Genomic DNA, 19,279 nt, shown 5'->3' on the forward strand with positions numbered 1-19,279 from the left:
CGAAGGTCGCAAACGACACGCAGTGGGGCCCAGAACACCGGCGCAGAAGGCCGCCGCCAGCTTGACGTCAGCGCGCCGGGCCCGGCGCGGCCCGGCCCCCCGTGACACCATTCTCGCCACAGCCCCGCCCAGGCCGCCCCCGCGCTCGCGCGCATGCTCAGAGCCCCGCCCCCGTGCGTCACAGAATGGCCTCGGATACCCAGGCAGCCTCTGACGTGTCGGGGAGGAGGCGGGCGCGGAGGTGCGCGGAGTGGAGCTCAAGGCTGCGGAGGGGAGAGAAGCTGAGCGGCTGGGCGGGCCTGGCCAGGCCAGCGGAGAGGAGACTGCGGTTGAGCGGTGGCGAATATGCGCTTTTGACATATTGGAGGTGAGCCTGTGGTGCGGGGCCGCTCCCGAGGGTGCCGCGCCGAGTCGGCGGCGCCGAGGCCTGTCCCCGGGGAGCCTGCCAGCCCGGGGGCTGTGTCCGAGGCCCCGCTGGGCCGGGCCCGGGTTCCGGGGCGACCAGTCCGGCGGTAACTGTTCCAACCGCTCTTAACTGCCCTCTCCCGCCCTGGTCCGAGGTGTGGCCCACCGGGGCGCCTGGAATGGAGCGAGCCGGGCGGTCTCCCTAGGCTGTGCCCGTGTCCGCGGGTGGGGTGAGGGATGGCGGGGACGAAGGCCGGGACGTGGCACCATGGGCCCGGGCGCTGGTGGAGCAAGGAGCGGCTCCGTTGGAGGTGGCGGCGGCAGCTTAGCCATCCTCCTCCACCGCCCCTCCCCCATCCCTTCAGCTTGGGGGGGTGGTTCGGAGCCGGGTTGGATTTAGAACTCCCCGCGGGAGAGAAGCGAGGGGCCAGAGCGGAAGCAGCCCACCTTGGGCTCCGGTGGCATTCCCGTGACTGCCTGTCCCAAACTGCTCATCACCCCTCTTGGAGTTCAGAAGAGTGTCACCAAACGGGTTCGGGTTGCTTGTGCTGGCCTTTCTTTTTTTTGTTGTTGGTAAGCAACGAAGTAACCCTTTACGTTTTGCCAAGGAACTGAGGGTTCTTTCACTCCTGATAATTTTGTTACATTTCTGTAGCGCCTTTACTCGTTTCAGAATAGTCTCGCTATCTCCTTTGAACCTCATCACCTGGTTAGTGGCTGTGCCTGATTTATCTTCTCGCCATTTGACGGATGGGGAAATTGAGACCAGATGGGGTGGGGGCTTAAGTGATTTCTACTGTGGATTCTACCAGCCGGTGAGGGGCTTCGCTTGGTCCAGGATTTACATCTCCCGGCTTGGAGTTCTGGTTTCTCTTTGTGGGATTTTTATACCCTTCTCAGCTAGAAAGCAAAGTAGAAAGTTTGCCAAAAATATACCAGAAGCTAGTAGGAGATGTGCTCGAATGTTTTTGAGCAGACCTACCTAGGATAAGAACTGCTACTCATTTGTGAGAGAAATCCTACACTGGTACTTGGTCATGGTTGCTGGCTAATTATTTTGTCTGATAAATTGTGCTGCTTTTAATCCATTTATGAAACAGGGTAATGGCTTTGCTAAGTCATGAAGTTGGTGGGGGTAAAATGCAGCATTAAGTCATGTGTTGAAGAGAATAAAGGGGAACTAAAATACCGCCTCTGAATCTTTATTAAAGTTATTATTTAAAATCAGAGATCAGAAGGAACAACAACAACAACAAAACCTTTGGTTAGCCCTGGTTGAAGTTGACTGGGTCCAGATAGAAATCTTATGAAGCAGTTGTTTTTGTTCTGTTTTGGCTTTTTAAATTAAGTAAATTGAAATTGGATGAGGAACATTTAAGTAGAAACCTCAGTAAAAACCTAGATTGCTTTTGTGACATCTCCAAAACTTATTTTTATTCTCATTTTAAGTCATACTGGGATAAATTTGGTTACTAAAGCTTAAAATTACTTCTGACGTAAGTTTCTGAGCACTTCATAAGGTAGAAAAAGAAGTTTGATAGGACCAAAGGGGAGACCATATTTATGATTGACTTTGAAAAGGTTAAAATTCTGTATGTGTCACCTTTGGGAGTAGAAGAATTTTGGTAAAAAGGTATCTATTATCTATTGTGAATTCCAGAAGAACTCTTCCAGTCTCACTAGTCCATTCTACAGCTATTAACAAGGAGATAATATCATATAAAATGGATTTTCTTAGCATTGCACAAAGAATAGTTTCTTTGTAAATATAGCATTTGGGACAGGCAGTTTTATACCCAAATGAGTTGATTTGTCAGTTGCTAGATATCTAAAGGTCACATACAATATCATAATGCCCCATGTAGAAGTTGTCATACTTCTGGGGTTCACACTCCATCTGTATGGGACAAGGTATTGAGGGAAGATTTGGGTAGTGCGGAAGAGTATATAATTATCTACTTTCATTTCAGCTTCAGAAGATTGTAGATGTGTCATTAAAGCTTTTTCTTTTTTTTGGTAGCAGTATAGTTTTCTGTATTGACTTTCTGTAGTCTAATATCTCCAGTTACATAGTTTCATATAACACAGTGGACACATCCTCCTGCTGTAACTTGAAGCAAAATGAACAGATTGTCTTTATAGCCCCTGAGAAGGTAGCAAATTTTTGTTATTTGTAAAAAATCCAATTTCTGTAAAGGCTGAGTCTCATGAATAAAATTAGAGTGATAAAGCTGGATAATAATAATTAGGCAGTAGAAATGAGGTATGACCACAAAGAAAGAGCTTTTTGTTTATTTTTTAATCTGGTTCTTCAAGGCTATTCCAGAAGAGGTTTTAGAAATGTTTTCAGTAATGGTGGTATCACTGAAATATGCACATAGCTTCCAGAAGTGATTAATTTTAAGGAATCATTTGTATGTTCTAAATTCTGAAGTACATTTATTTTGTGGTTATACTTCAAAGGTCTGCAACTGAATGACCAGTTTTTAAAAATAATTTAACGACGCAACTAAGACCCGGCGCAACCAAATAAAAAAATGAAATTTATGCTGCGTTTGCTGTGCCAGACTCTGTACTAAGTACTTTCAAATGTTAACACACTTAATCTTCATGACAACCCTATTTTAATTATTATCTCCATTTTACAGGTGAGGAAGTGGGTCACTGAGTGGTTAAGTAACTTGCCCAAGGTCAACTAGTGAGTAGAGGACTCTGATTCCAACCTGGGCAGTTTGGCTCCAGGGTCAGGGCTCTTAACTGCTATGCTGTGCTGCTCCTACCACTTGTTACCCTCTTAAGTGTTTTTAATTGGTTTGTTTGGAAAAGCTGATGGTCATTTTAGTAAAAGGCTTCTGGCATAGGTTACTGTTTGAGGGACCAATAAGTGACTTGTAAAAGCAGCCTGTTAATTAGAAAAATTGTAGTCTACGTTCAACTCACATAAGATTCAGTGAGAAAACAGAAGCGAGTGTGAAATAAAAACACATATTAAAATAATTTGGCTAGAATTATTTGACGCTGAGCTAAGTAGTTGGACAAGGAAAATACAAGAAATAGAACTAGATTCTCAAGAAGTTTCACACGAAAGGCTATTTAAAACCTGAGTCGCCAGGGGACACTGATGGAAAAATTGGTAGTTGTATTAAGAATACGGCCCTATTCAAGAACCAAAAAACAGGGACAAATGGACACTTTATAGTATACCCAGAGGTGTAAACAGTGAGATTCCTCAGGGAACACTACTTAGCTAAGCACTCTTCAAAGTAATAACAGCTGTAGGTCCTCTGATACTGTATAAATGGGTCAACAACAACAATGAAAAACAGCCTCACACAGAAAAGTTTCAAACTGGGCATGTGAACGATAACATTTGTAGATAAAAACAACCCTAACCCTATTTGTAGAAGGGTTGGCTCCACATTCAAATACATTCAAGTAAATGTTAGATGCCAAGGGAGGCATCTAGTAGTCATTATGAACTTCTATAAGGACTTTGGCCCATGGACCAACCGCCAGAATCATCAAATACTGCACAGTAACAGGAGTACTGGAAACTGTAAAAGTATCCTACCTGCGAATAGAATGTTGACATGCTGAAGTAGCATCAGTCACTGAACTCCAGAAAGGCATGTTTGTAATCTAGAGAAGTTCCAAAGCAAGACAACAAAAATATTTAAGGGATCCAGATGGCTGCCAAGTGAATACAAAGCTAAAAGGACAAGAAATATTCACTTTGAGAAGACCAAGGCTGAGAGGTATTATCATCAAAGTCTACAGAATTAGGGCCTAAAAAAGAATACAGACTTGTTTACCAAATCCTAGAATCTTTAAAGGGAGCAACACACTAAATGTAAATTTAACACCAAATATACTGTGTTTTGATTTCTCTGGAGTTTCCAACTTGCTTTTTTTTCTTGTTGACACAAGAGTGATGTCCTTTTATCATAACCTCAGATTTATCCAGCTTCCCAGTCATGGTGTCTGTTACGGGGTTCCTCCTTTTTCCTGGAGCCATCCATCTGGACTGAGTGACTCTCGGGGCGTGATGGACTAGGCTTCATCTTGGGATGTTTCTTCTTTGCAATCCTGGGTTGGAGCCACTATTTCCTATAGCCTGTGCCATCCAGGTCTTGTTCTCTCTTTTGTAGCTGTCTCAGGAGATGTGTAGGAGGTAACCCTCCTGAGTTCTTGTATGAGAAGAGTTCTCTCATTTCCTGAATTACCTGTTTCCTCTAGGTTCAGTAGGTCCTAGGATTTTCTTACTCATGCTGCTGGCTTTTCTCATTTGTCTGGTGGTTCTTGGTTGTCCATTTATATTTAAGAATTAAGGGCTGGACAGTGATTATTTTAGGTAGCTAGTGTGCAGCAGTTATCGCCAAGGCTCGCCCCAGTAAGTCCCAGCTGCTCCCTATTCTGTGATGTGGAGCCTATGCTGAGCTTTATAAGTGACTGTGAATGTGGCTTGGCCTGCCTCAGACTGATAATTTTGTCTAGCCGAGAATGATAGGTTTTATAATCTTGATTTAATACATGGTGGTGTGTTGTGAGGTAGAAATAAACTGCCCACACATCTTTTGACTTACACCATTTCTGAAATGGGAATTTCGATATTAATAAAGGAAAGCAGTACTTTGAAAGCAAAGAGGGAATAATAGGAAAAAAAAAGATTATAAGTCAGATTCAAATATTAGACTTCTACGGCGTTCCATGTTCCTGGTGAGGCAGAAGGGATTTATAAGACACAGGTCCTGCCCTTGGAAACTACCTGGAGAGACACAACCTTTCATCGCTCTTCAAATATTTCTTTTTTTTTTTTTTTTTTTTCGGTATGCGGGCCTCTCACTGTTGTGGCCTCTCCCATTGCGGAGCAGAGGCTCCGGATGCGCAGGCTCAGCGGCCATGGCTCACGGGCCCAGCCGCTCCGCGGCATGTGGGGTCTTCCCGGACCGGAGCACGAACCCATGTCCCCTGAATCGGCAGGCAGACTCTCAACCACTGCGCCACCAGGGAAGCCCCAAATATTTCTTGTTTAAAATAAAGTAGCAGCAGAACTTTGCTTCTTGTGTCCCTTAGATCTTCATAACATTTTGCAATACCATAATTTATTGATTGTGTATGAGAAACTGAATATTTGAGCTCCACATTGATACATGGTTGCCAGTGTTCCAGTGGCGGATGTGTCTCTCCAGATTTGAGGACCAGCACCCAGGAGCTTCTTTACGGCTGGATTCATAGATTTCAAATGTAATTAACTTTTTTTTTTTTTTTTTTGCTTTTTGGGAAAAGACCTTATGTAGAGCATTCAAGGGACACAATGATTATTGCCTCACCCTGAGGCGCTTCTCTCATGTGTCCTGTAATTATATCTTCAGCTGGGTTGTCAAGGAGACTTAGGCAATGAGTCTGAGGGGTTTTTGATGCCATGTGGTGATGCCCTTAACTGCTCTGGATACTCTTCTGAGATACAAATAAACCTCTTGCTACTGGATTAGCCTCATCTTCATTCACACCTTACTACAAATTAAATTACAGTTACAAATAAGATTATCCCTACATCTGGGGAAATTGAATAGGAATTGGGAACTTTGATGAAGAGTTAGGATTATAGAATTAATCAGTATTATTTACTAACCAGTATACATATTTGAAGAAACAAGTCAGCTAGTATAGTGCAAACCCTTATTAGATGAAAAAACTGAGACTTTAAGAGATTAAGCAGATTGCTTAATTGCCATTAAGGAATTTAATGGCAGAGTGGAAACCCTAGAACCCAGTCTCAGCAGGACTCCTAACTGTGGGTTTTACATTTTAGTATGCTGTCATGCTATAACGGTATCTTCAAGAATAGAAAAACAGACAAAAGTGTGCCAGTGTAGGGGTAATAAGATTAGAGGAGGGTGCATTTGGTCCACTGAATGTTTATCCAGCACTTAACAATGTCTGACACATTGTAGGTGCTCAGTAAACGTCTGTAAGCACTATGTACTTTCTCTGAGCAAAGTGCTGTGCTTAGTGCCAGGAAGAGATGCCACGTATGTCAAGGACCATCTCTTTTCAGAGAACTCTTAGGCTGATTGGTAATTTAAGTTAATTAGAAGATTGACTAATATGCCAAAAGTAATAATAGACGATGTGGTCAGAAAAGACTTGACCAAAACCGTAAGAAGTCACAGTAGGCCGCAAAAGCATCACACTAAATGTATATATTGATAGTTACATTTTAATTTTATTCAACTAGAAGCCATTCTTGTGTCTCTTTGGTATACCTACCCTCAAGTTGAATTTGTACTGTATTTGTTCTTGTCCATGTCTTTTCCAAACATTCGTGAGTAGTGAGTCCTGCTGGATGAATTCTGTATTCTCTACAACTTCAAGTTTTAATTTACTTTTAAAATTTATTTTTGGCTGCTTTGGGTCTTCATTGCTGTGTGCGGGCTTTCTCTAGTTGTGGCGAAAGGGGGCTACTTCTCGACATGGTGAGATGGCTTCTCTTGTTGCAGAGCACGGGCTCTAGGCGTGTGGGCTTCAGTAGTTGTGGCACGCGGGCTCTAGAGCGCAGGCTCAGTAGTTGTGGCACATGGGCTTCGTTGCTCCGCGGCATGTGGGATCGGACCAGGGCTCGAACCCGTGTCCCCTGCATTGGCAGGCGGATTCTTAACCACTGCACCACCAGAGAAGTCCCTATTAATTTACTTTTAAAGCTGGCCTTGAATTCTTGCTACCCAGTATGGATTAGGTTGAATCAATTTTGGTTTAATTTAATAAATATTATTGAATATCTGCTATTGTGCAGGCAATGTGCTGGGGTTGAAATCAGTAAGAATAATACACAGCCTAATAGGGGGAGGTGTAAGCAAATGCATTATTATGTGATAAATATATGCATGAAAGCATATTCATGGAGGCCAAGAGTTTGGGAGATTTTAGTGCTGTCTGGGTGAGGACAGGAAATGATTTCTGGAAATAGGTGACAGCTAGGTTTTAAAGGATAAATAGGAGCTTTCTAAATGCACAAGGAAGGAGAGCTATTCCAGGTAGGGAAAATATCCAGACCTGAAGCAGAATGGTGCATTAGGACACTTTTGAACAGTATTGCTGGAATATAAAGTAGGATGCTTGGGGAGAGGGTTGTAGGAGGTAAGACTGAAACACTTAGGTGTGAATCTAGGACAAGCCCAACGTCTTTGGTATTCCATTGGGCCTGACAGTCAGTTGGGAATTTTAGGTAGCCAGTCTAAATGCAAGGTTAACTAAATAGATATATATATATATTTTTTATGGTACGCGGGCCTCTCACTGTTGTGGCCTCTCCTGTTGCGGAGCACAGGCTCCGGACGCGCAGGCTCAGCGGCCATGGCTCACGGGACCAGCTGCTCTGCGGCATGTGGGATCTTCCCGGACCGGGGCACGAACCCATGTCCCCTGCATCGGCAGGCGGACTCTCAACCACTGCGCAACCAGGGAAGCCCAAAATAGATATTTTTTAACCCACTCTGAAAGCCTTGGGAGAAGAACCAAGGTGAAAGAACATTGAAGTTGGAGAATTAGTGGACTTATGGAGGAAGTTTGGGACTTAAAAGATAATTAACAGGAAATTTTTAGAAATGTAATGATAGTAAATTATTGGGAATGTGGTCCCTGATCTTCTTGAAAGGCTACCTGGTATAAAATGTTTCAAGCAGGTGTTTTGAAGCAATTGTACAACAGAGACGGGCACGCAGCAGTAGCAACTCTAACAGTAAGCTTGTTTTCTGTCACCTGATTCCCAGAAGATCAGTTCGCTGTGAACCAGCTGCAGGATGATTCTGTGGGGTCAACTCCCCAGAACCTAGTGCCGCCACCAGAAGCGCTTCACGTGGCTTCCGTGACTTTGTTCATCTCCTCTCCTGACCCCGTCCACAATGCTGGTGGTCCCTGTGAGTGGGGCAGTGAAGTGATTTAGGTGCCTGAGCTTATTGTAATAAAGAGTTCACTGCTCTTAGAATCTTTCGTGTTTGACTCCCTCCAAAATGCTGCAGATTTATACTTTTACTAAGATTCCTATGTTCTCTATTAATTTATTTTCGTCTTTAATATTTCACAGGCTTTCTTGATCATGGATGGTGAAGATATACCAGATTTTTCAAGTTTAAAGGAGGAAACTGCTTATTGGAAGGAACTTTCCTTGAAGTATAAACAAAGGTAATGTTGAAAAGCATCCTAAAAATAGGAGAGGGCTTTGGAATACATAATCTCTAGTTTGTGCCTTTTTTTTTTTTTAGCAAAGCTAAATTTAGAGTTTCTGATATAGGATTGGGATTCTAGAAATAGTCATAGCATTGCTTGTATTTAAATAATATAAAAATGACATAAATCCTTATATTACTCGAATTATTAAAATAGTAAGAAAACTGTCATTTGTGATTTCTCCTGGTAGTTTACCTCCTTTTATAAAGCTTATTACTGCTCTTGGCCATCTTTGGCCTGCTCGGTGTACAGATTCTGCCTCGTCATTTTGGTCTTTTGGAGATTCTGATAAGCTCTCTAGGGCTTCATAGGGTAGACTTTCTTCAGGCAGGTGTTATCAGTGTCTGGAGCCAGCAAAGCTTTGAGGGAGGGGCAAGAGCTTCAGGGGTATATGCAGCATTTTATAAAATCTCAATCATTTCAATTAGTTGGGAAAACTTGTAGATAACCTTTTAAGTACCAAAACTTATCTTAAATTTCTTTTTAAAATGAAATCTTTCTAAAATATATATACATCTTCCAACTTTGGTTAACAGTTTAGTAAGACTTATCAGACCTTTTTTTTTTTGGGGCTGCATTGGGTCTTCATTGCTGTGCACGGGCTTCTCATTGCGGTGGCTTGTCTTGTTGCGGAACACAGGCTCTAGGCTCGCTGTCTTCCGTAGTTGTGGCTCGTGGGCTTCAGTAGTTGTGGCTCGTGGGCTCTAGAGTGCAGGCTCAGTAGTTGTGGCACGTGGGCTTATTTGCTCCGCGGCATGTGGGATCTTCCCAGACCAGGGCTTGAACCCTTGTCCCCTGCATTGGCAGGCAGATTCTTAATCACTGCGCCACCAGGGAAGACCTGTCAAACCTTTTATTGCTATTTCGCTGTTGTTGCTGAAGCCAGTTACTGTACTGTGCTAGTGGATATGGAAAGTGTGCGTCTATGGCAGGGGTTCTTAGTCTTTTTGTGCCATAGGTGCCTTCATAGGCTGGGGAAAGCCTATGGACCCCTTCTCAGAATAACATTTTTAAACGCATAAAATTAAATAATAGAATTACAGAGGAAACCAATTACATTGAAAAAACAAATCTAAATGTTAAACTAATTTGTGGATAGTAATATGTGCTTCTTTATCAATATGTTAAATAAGAAAGGGGTGAAGTATATAAGAAATGAATCCTTTTGAGGCTTATAATTTATTTTCATTGAATCCTGAATATAGAGTAAGAGATGCAAAATAGATAGCCTTTATTGTTTAGTATATTTTATGGTAGCATAACGTTCAGGCAAAAATTATTGAATTGATATATAATCATCTTCAGGATGATCCTTATGCTTCCTACTATAACTGATCTTTCCCGCTTTGTTTCTGATTAGCTTCCAGGAAGCTCGGGATGAGCTAGTTGAATTCCAGGAAGGAAGCAGAGAATTAGAAGCAGAGTTGGAGGCACAGTTAGTACAGGCTGAACAAAGAAATAGAGACTTGCAAGCTGATAACCAAAGACTGAAGTATGAAGTGGAAGCATTAAAGGTAACTGTGGCAGTAAAAGCTGGTGCCTCATTTGCTGGGTTTTATTAAAATGAGAAATACATTCTTTTAGGTGGAGCTTAAGAGCAGCAGGCAACATAAACATGTAAAAAGGCCTAAAGTGACTTTTTGACAAAAACTGTTTGCTTTCATGGAACCAAGGGAAAGGTGGTTTAGAGTTCAGGAGTTCACTTGGAAACTGTAGCTGTCAGTTTTTTTAGCTGTAATGTTCCTAGCTATAATATTACGCTGTAGTTCCTATAATTTTCAAAAGCTGCCTGATTATTTGTTTTGACAGAGTACCTCATTGTGTGGCACTTTAAAATTATATTTGTATGAAATACACATTTATTTCATTATGGTTCGTAGTCCCTTTAGTTTTGGAGTTCAGTTTTTAAAAATTCCCTTCTAACAAGGAATTTTCAGGAGTGAAAGATTAACCCCTTTTTGCTGCTCTTCCTCACATGCCTAAGCCAGATGCTTGGGGTATTCCTGTGTCTGGGCAGTGGGGTAGGTTTGGGGAAGGTGAGGTATAGGGAATTTGAACTCTTTGTCAGTCAACTTCTTTGTGCTTACCTGGGCTGCATTCAGCCTAAGAACCCGGAGGTTCCCCCACCAAGATTGAGGTTTTTAAGGCAACGGTTTCACTATTTTACCTCTTTTCAGAGAGATCATTATTAAATTTCTTTGAGAGGAGAACGATTGACTAATTTTATATGAGTTAAGGCACTTGGAATGAATGTGTCATTGTTTTTAAATAGTGTAAAAAGGAGAGAGGGGTACCATCAACTCAGATTGTGGGTGAATCTCTTGGATCCCACCCGCCCCCGTCCCACCCCTTACTTGAGTTACATCCTTTATTAAAGAAAACTATATGTTAATGACACATGCTTTCCTTCCTTATACCCACACCTTCAGGAGAAACTGGAGCATCAGTATGCACAGAGCTACAAGCAGGTCTCAGTATTAGAAGATGATCTAAGTCAGACCCGGGCCATTAAGGAGCAGCTACATAAGTACGTGAGGGAGCTGGAGCAGGCCAACGACGACCTGGAGCGGGCAAAGCGGTACGTGAGCGGTGTGCCTTCTGTTGCAGTGACTGAAGTTGGCAGTCAGTGATTAGAATTTGGTTTTAGGCTCAACCTATCACCTAGATCTTAGTTCCAGAGCATTTCCTTTTGGTATTTCATGTCACCTGTAACTCGTCACATTGAAACTTACCAAAAATCCTGATCTCCCCAGATAATGCCCTTCCAGGCTTTTCTTTCTGGTTTTCCTTTTTCCTTCTTCTTTCAGGTACCATTGTTGATCCTGTTGGTTTTTCTTTAAAACATGTCTCATTCATTCCTCCATCTTCCCTGTATGTTCTCAGTACTACCACACTTCTTGAAGGTCCTCACATCTTATATCTGAATCCTGCAGTTAATTCCTAGCTGATCTGTCTTTAAATTTTCACTGCTTTTTATTCTCTTCTGTTTTAATACTGACCAATGAATTGTCTCAAAATAATGCTTTTATTATGATTTTGCTGAACAGCCTATAGTGGCTTGCCGTTACTTTGCCAAGATTGCATATATCTATAATTAGTTGTTTCTTAACCATTGCAAACTTAATTCCTATTACTTTACAATTATTGTCTGATATTCCTTTCCTTAGTATCTGAGTGACACTTAAATGCTTGGCATGATGCTGGAGTTGAGGATACAAAGATAAACTAGCCACTGCCCTTGGGCGTGACAGATAGGGACAATCCACGTGGTAAACACTGGTACAGAGGAATGTACAGACTGCTCCAGGGCATAGAGAAGGGCACAGCTAAAGTACTCTGTGGTAACTGGGGAAGCTGAGTCTGCAAGGAGGAGTAGATGTTAACCGGTGAAGAGAGAGATGTGAAGGCAGAGGCAGGAAGGTGCATGAGGTATTAATATTTCACTTTGACTGAAGTGTGTAAAGACAGTATGGCTGAACAAGATGAGACTAGAAGATGTTTGGGGCCAGGTTGTGGAGAACCTTGTGCTCACCTATGTTTGAAAGTCATTCTGTAGGCAAAGAGGTGCTCCTTAAGAATTTTTAAACAAAGTAGTATTATCAGATTGTGATTTGGGAAGATAATACTGAGGAATTGAAAGTAGGGAGGAGGAGATGTGAAGACCATTGAGGAGTAATCCAGGTGATGGATGAAGAATTAAGCCAAGGGCAGAAGGTTGGAGGAGAGCAAATGGAATTGAGAGGCGTTTTGACAGTTGACGGGAGGTGGTAAAATTGGACATGGCATTGGGCAGCGGTCCCCAACCTTTTTGGCACCAGGGACTGGTTTCGTGGAAGGCAGTTTTTCCACAGACAGGGACGGGGGTGGGGTGGAGTGGAGGGGGTTTTCAGGCGGTAATGTGAGCGATGCGGAGCGGCAGATGGAGTTTTGCTCACTCATGTCGCTCACCTCCTGCTGGGGACCCCTGACATTGAGAGTTCTAACTTGAGGTTAGGAAATTTTATTTCTGTAGCACATAGTGGGTAGAGGGCACATAGCAGGTATCTGTGAATGTTTGCTGAATAAATAAGATGAGAAATGCGGGAAGAAGAAAAGCTTGGTAGGAAGAAAGTAAGTAGAGTGGGACCTGGGACTGCCTTTTAAACTAATTCTTAGTTAATTCTTAACATACTCTAAAACTATTGAAAAGTTTTCTTCCTGAAAATATGTAAACTTCATTGACTCATGTTTAAAGTCCAATGGGGAGATACAAATTGTATGATAAGTAGGCTTCCTTTAAGACACTTGAAGGAATTTAGATGGGAATTTAAGAGAAAAGAATACATTGAATGGCCCCAAATGGTAGTAGAGACACTAAATGCACCAGAGGTCAGAAGGGGGCGAGATCATTCTCTTTTAACTGGGCCAGGCTTTCTAGGTCAGGAAATGGCATGAGATAAACTGACAATTTCCTTTTGTAGTAGCTATTTGCACGTTATTTATTTAATTCATGGACTCTCATTTTTTTTTTTTTTCAGGGCAACAATAGTTTCGCTGGAAGACTTTGAACAAAGGCTAAATCAAGCCATTGAACGAAATGCATTTTTAGAAAGTGAACTTGATGAAAAGGAATCTTTGTTGGTCTCTGTACAGAGGTTAAAGGATGAAGCAAGAGGTAAATTATACTTAAAGAATATTTATTACCTTACTGTCCCTGAGCCAGAGTGCTAAGCTAGCTTCAGGATCAGCTTTTTAAAGCTACACGTTTATATGCTTTTGTCAAACACTATGCTAAGTACTTTGAATCTGTTTATTCAATATCTACATCCTCAACTCTAGGAGGTAGGTACTATTATCCCCATTTTATAGGTCAGAAAACTGAGGCACAGAGAGTTTGAGTTGTCAGTAGGGATTCAAACCCTGGTCTGTTTCCCAAAGCCTTAACCATTACCACTGTGCATATATACTGCTTGGTTTGTTTGGAGTTTTTCCTTTTTGCTTGTCCTAAATAATTTTGTCATGCACATATTAGCATTACATATGTGTACATATTGCTGTATATATATTATACATATAGAGAATATATACTTTCTTTTAAAATTCTCCTTCCCTCCCTCTTTTTTTCTTTCATGCATGTTAGAATGCAGAATATTGTAAAGAAGAAACTAAAAGTCTCTGTCAATCCCTTTATCTTGAGAGAACCCACTAAGAGTTTGGTGTGTTTCTTTTCACTCTTCCCTGTGACTATACATAAACATACCTGTATATTTTTTTCCTTTATATAATTGGAACCACATTATATATACATATATATTTTTTTCTATCCTCCTTTAATATAGTGAATGTAATCCATGCCATTAAAAAAAATCTTTTGAAACAGGTTTTTAAAAATGTATAATATTCTATTACATATGATTTTTTTTGATGGGTCCTTTATTATTGGTGGTTAATTTTTTGCTGTAAATAGTGTCCTTGTACATAATATTGGGGAGTATCTTTGATTTTCTTAGATTCTTAGAAGTGGCAAAGGATACAAGTATCTTTAATGGTTGTAATGGATGCTGCTAAATTACTTTTTAGAAAGTTGGTAACTTTACACTCTGGCAGTGACTGAGTGTCCTTCTCACAATGTTTACTAGTATTGTGAATAATAAAAACAGATTTTCTTTCTTTCTTTTCTTTTTTTTTTTTTTTGTGGTACTGGGGTCTCTCACTGTTGTGGCCTCTTCCGTTGCGGAGCACAGGCTCCAGATGCGCAGGCTCAGCGGCCATGGCTCATGGGCCCAAGCCGCTCTGCGGCATGTGCGATCTTCCCAGACCGAGGCACGAACTCGTGTCCCCTGCATCGGCAGGCGGACTCTCAACCACTGCGCCACCAGGGAAGCCCCAAAAACAGATTTTAAAATTATTTAAAAATCTATTTGAAAGTTGAAAATTGATATCGCATTGTTTTTAATTTGTAGTTCTTTGGTTACTACTTGTGAGAACTTTTTGCTAATGTTTATTGGCTCTTCTAAAAATTGTTTTTTTATGACTTTTCCTTTTTTGGGGGAGGGTTTATTCATCTGAAGAACTCATAATTTATATAATGTATAAAATATTAACTCTATCCTATTTTTAAGTTTACAATTCTGGTTTAAAAAAACCACGTAACATAAAATTTACCATCTTACCCATTTCTAAGGGTACAGTTCAGTAATGTTAAACTATGTTCACATTGTTTTGTAGATCTCTAGAACTTTTTCATGTTGCAGAATTGAAGCTCTTTGCCTATTGAACAACAAATTCCCATTTCTCCCTTCCCTAGCCCCTGGCAACTGCAGTTTTACTCTCTCTCTCTCTTTTTTTAAAAATAAATTTATTTATTTTTATTTTTGGCTGCCTTGGATCTTCGTTGTTGTGCGCGGGCTTTCTCTAGTTGCGGCGAGCAGGCGCTACTCTTCCATGTGGTGCGCGGGCTTCTCATTGCAGTGGCTTCTCGTTGTGGAGCACGGGCTCTAGGTGCGCGGGCTTCAGTAGTTGTGGCATGCAGGCTCAGTAGTTGTGGCTCACGGGCTCTAGAGCACAGGCTCAGTAGTTGTGGCACACAGGCTTAGTTGCTCCGCGGCATGTGGGATCTTCCTGGGCCAGGGCTTGAACCCGTGTCCCCTGCATTGGCAGGCAGATTCTTAACCACTGTGCCACCAGGGAAGCCTTGCAGTTCTACTTACTGTTGTTAGGTGTGACTACAGTAGTCCCTCCTTATCCGAGGTTTAGCTTTCCATGGTTTCAGTAACCCATGGTCAGCTGCAGTCTGAAAATATTAAGTGGAGAATTCCAGAAATCAACAATTCATAAGTTTTAAATTGTGTGCTGTTCTGAGTAGCAGGATGAAATTTTGCACCATCACGCTCAGTGGACGTAAATCATCCACTGAGGGTCTTAGAACATATGTTCCTCAGATAAGGGAGGGACTACTGCACCCTAGATACCTTATATAAGTGAAATCATACAGTATTTATCTTCTTGTGACTGGCTTATTTCACTTATCATGTGTCCATAATGAACATGGATGTGCAAATATCTCGGTGTCCTACTTTGAATTCTTTTTGATACATACCCAGGAGTATGGTAACTTTGTATCTTTTTTTAATAATAAGCAAGTATTCTGTAGGTCAGTTGTATAACTGGAAAAGAAAACATTAATTTTGGGTTAAAAATTCAATATTTCAAAACAAGAAAACAATTTGCAACTATTTTGACTACTTCCTTTCAAAACAAAGTATTTCATAGGATAGTTAGTAAAAAAAAAAAAAAAGCCAAGCCATTTAAAATGACAAAAATACACTTCATTGATTTTGTAATAATCCCCAAACTACATCATCATTTCAAAATAAATGCAAATGAGTTGGTAAAGAATATTTATTTTTGTGTCATATATGTTCACTGTGAGTTCTACTTTGGACTCTGCCCTATTTCTTTTTTCATATAGGCATAAATAATTGTTCTGTTAACTTTATAGCATTTTTAAAGTCTAAATGATCATGTAGACAGTAGGGTTGTTGTCATTTTTATTCCCCTGGTAATAAAAATTGTTAAATAGGAAATTCATTTTTGAGAAGTAGTAATTTAGGAAGAGTGTCTTTATGCCATTTCAGATGTGACTTTGCTTGATGTATTTGCTTCCTCTAGTGAATATTACTACTTTTGCAACATTTTACAGATTTAAGACAAGAACTAGCTGTTCGGGAGAGACAGCAGGAAGTAACGAGAAAGTCGGCTCCCAGTTCTCCAACTCTAGACTGTGAAAAGATGGATTCTGCTGTCCAAGCATCACTTTCTTTGCCAGCTACTCCTGTTGGCAAAGGAACAGAGAACAGCTTTCCTTCACCAAAAGGTTTGTAGTGTCTTTTCTTTTTGAACCTGTGGTTGATTATCCACTTAAGAGGCTTTGCTGGTGAAGCAGGGGTTGCTAAGTTTTAAGCAATCATTTTAATTTTTTTTTTTTTTGGCCATGCTGTGTGGCATGTGGGATCTTAGTTCCCCAGCCAGGGATCGAACCCATGCCCCCTGCATTGGAAGCACGGAGTCTTAACCACTGGACCACCAGGGAGGTCCCTAAGCAATCATTTTAGTTTAAAAGTTGGTTAAATCTAGCACTGAGTGAAGCAGAAGGCATTGTTGTCCTAGGCCAACTCATTAGTAGGAAACAGTGAGATGAGGGCTACATTTAAGACAAGAGCAGCTTAATAAATTGAAATTTTAATAAAGGTTTTTAAGGGAAGTTTATTTTTTGACTATAGCAGTAATACATGTTCATGTAGAAAAAATTAAAAACAAGAGAAAAAATAAAATCCATCTGCAATCTTAGGGCTCAAAGTCAACTCTTATTAACACTTTGAATTTTTTTCTGTTGTGTGTGCTTTTTTGTGTTTGTGCCACCTTATTACACACAAGTTTTGGGATCGTATTTTTTTTTTAATTAATTTTTATTTGAGTATAGTTGCTTTACGGTGTTGTGTTTGGGATTGTATTTAAATGCAGTTTTATTTCTTTTGCCACTTGACATATCATGGGAGACTAGAAGGCTTTATACACAGAAAGTACAGAGACTCACTGAGTTACCATTCAGACTTGTCTTAAGATTGGCTTGCGTGGACATGTCCATTCTATAACATGCCTCAGTAGCTGCCATTTTCATAGGTGATGTTCAGAGTAACTGATGAATAGTACAGAAAGAATATGCCTTTTGCCATCAGTCAGGGTGTTTTTTAAATCCAGGTAAGCTGAAAAACGATTTAGTAGCCACTAGATAGAACGTTAAGAACGGAACCCTGAAGCTCTCAATTGAGATTTATTTAGTTTTTGCAGCTTGGAGATCATATTTCAGCTACTTCCACACCCCACCCCCCCATACTTTCTTCTCCCCCAATGGAAGCTGTCTTTCTTCACACTTTTTTAAAAAATATAGGACTTTATCTTTCAGAGTGATACGAGAAGGTTTCTGTCTGGGTGGTTAGTGCACTCCATGTTTGTGCTGCCCAATACAGTAGCTACTCCAATGTGACTATTTAAATTTAAAATTTTTATTGATTTAAATGAATTAAAATTTAAAATTGAGTTTCTGATTGCATTGGCCACATTTCAAGTGCTCAGTAGCCCTTGAATAGATAAGTCACCCTATTTTCGTCTTTTTATGAGCTGAGGTAAGGTATGTGAAAATTCTGTATAGTTACGTTATTGATTGTACTGGTATGTGCTGACTCTGCTGCTGAGAATACAGAGCAGGCAGTATATAGATTACAGCAGTCATCAGAAGCTCTCGTTTTTTGGAATGGCTGCTTGTGTATTTGAGGACCTTAGAATTACTAGCATTTGAGAATTAACAAAGCTTTGCTTTTATGTTACTAATTAGAATTATGCAGATAAATTCTGAAAATTCTTTAGTTGAGCACTAATCAGAATAGTCTGGAACCTCAAGGGGGTGTTAGTAGGACATACAGCTTTGCTCTGGCACAGTTACAATAATGTCAGCCCTAAGGCAGTAATATTTGTCCAGTCAGACATGTTTTTCGATTGGAACTGATAGCATGAGCTTTCACTGACCTAAAAGCTGCCGTTGCATGACAAGAAAGTCTGCACAGACACAGTGAGAAGCCAGAGGTTAGAGAAATCAGTGGCAAGATTGAAGAGCTGATCTCTACGAAGTGGTCTAGCTCTAATTGTGTTTTATTGATAAAATGCCTGTTTCCAAAAAGCATTCAAGACAACTTACCATAAAAGTACAGATTTAATAATACCTAAAATATAAAATTCGAGGGGAATAGGGAAAAACAAGATCCAGAAATTGCTGCCAAGAGAAGTATAGCAGTTTATTTGTATCACACTGAGCACCTGTTATGTGTCAAGTATTACTCAGGATGTGGGGAGGATAGTGGTCTAATAAGACTAAGTTGCTACCTTCAGTGTGATTATATTCTAGAGGACAAGGGTAGCAGCAGCAGCAACAAAAGCTTTTTACCTGCTGATTACAACTCTGTAGAAAGAAGATAAAAATAATAGTAACATTTATTGAGCACTTACTGTGTGCTCTGCATTTAAAAAATTTATTAATGAATTTAAACTTAACAACAACCTTATGGTTTAAGTGCTATTATTAGCCCCCTTTCACATTTGGTTACTTAAGGTCACACAGTTAATGGCAGAGATGGATGTGTTTCTAGCAGTTTAGCTCCAGAGCTCTTAACCGCCATGCTTTAATATCTCAAAAATAAATTGAAGAAATGTGCACGACTGAAAACCTTTGCTGAGGGGCATGAAAGAAGATGTGAATAATTATCATGTTAAATACCATGATTCAGAATAGGAAGACTTAATTTAGTTGCAATATCCATTTTCCCCAAATCATTCAATAGTTTAAATTTCTAATAAAAATTCTAATAGGTTTTTTAAGTTGTGAAGTTCATTTTAAAGTTACTCTGGGGCTTCCCTGGTGGTGCAGTGGTTAAGAATCCGCCTGCCAACACAGGGGACACGGGTTCGAGCCCTGGTCTGGGAAGATCCCACATGCCGCGGAGCAACTAAGCCTGTGCGCCACGACTGAGCCTGCGCTCTGGAGCCCGCGAGCCACAGCTACTGAGCCCGTGTGCCTAGAGCCCGTGCTTCCACAACAAGAGAAGCCACCGCAATG

General features: G+C 40.8%; 1 protein-coding gene across 5 annotated transcripts in view; it reads left to right on the top strand.

Moving 5' to 3' along the window:
• NDEL1 (nudE neurodevelopment protein 1 like 1) overlaps nt 1–19,279 on the top strand; it is a 55,275-nt gene that overhangs the window by 15,653 nt on the left and 20,343 nt on the right. For 2 of the 5 annotated variants that reach the window (XM_082861366.1, XM_082861367.1), the window contains exons 1-6: nt 251–367; nt 8,489–8,586; nt 9,992–10,145; nt 11,061–11,209; nt 13,149–13,285; nt 16,313–16,486. In XM_082861366.1, coding sequence (XP_082717492.1) covers nt 8,501–8,586; nt 9,992–10,145; nt 11,061–11,209; nt 13,149–13,285; nt 16,313–16,486 — 700 coding nt within the window. In that variant the 5' untranslated portion in view covers nt 251–367; nt 8,489–8,500. Of the gene's footprint in view, nt 1–250; nt 368–8,488; nt 8,587–9,991; nt 10,146–11,060; nt 11,210–13,148; nt 13,286–16,312; nt 16,487–19,279 lie in introns of those variants that run through there. The other 3 variants (XM_082861365.1, XM_082861364.1, XM_082861363.1) reach the window with 2 other exon arrangements.

The sequence above is a fragment of the Leucopleurus acutus genome (genome assembly GCF_964270905.1).
Source record: "Leucopleurus acutus genome assembly, chromosome: 19".
Classification (NCBI taxonomy): domain Eukaryota; kingdom Metazoa; phylum Chordata; class Mammalia; order Artiodactyla; family Delphinidae; genus Leucopleurus; species Leucopleurus acutus.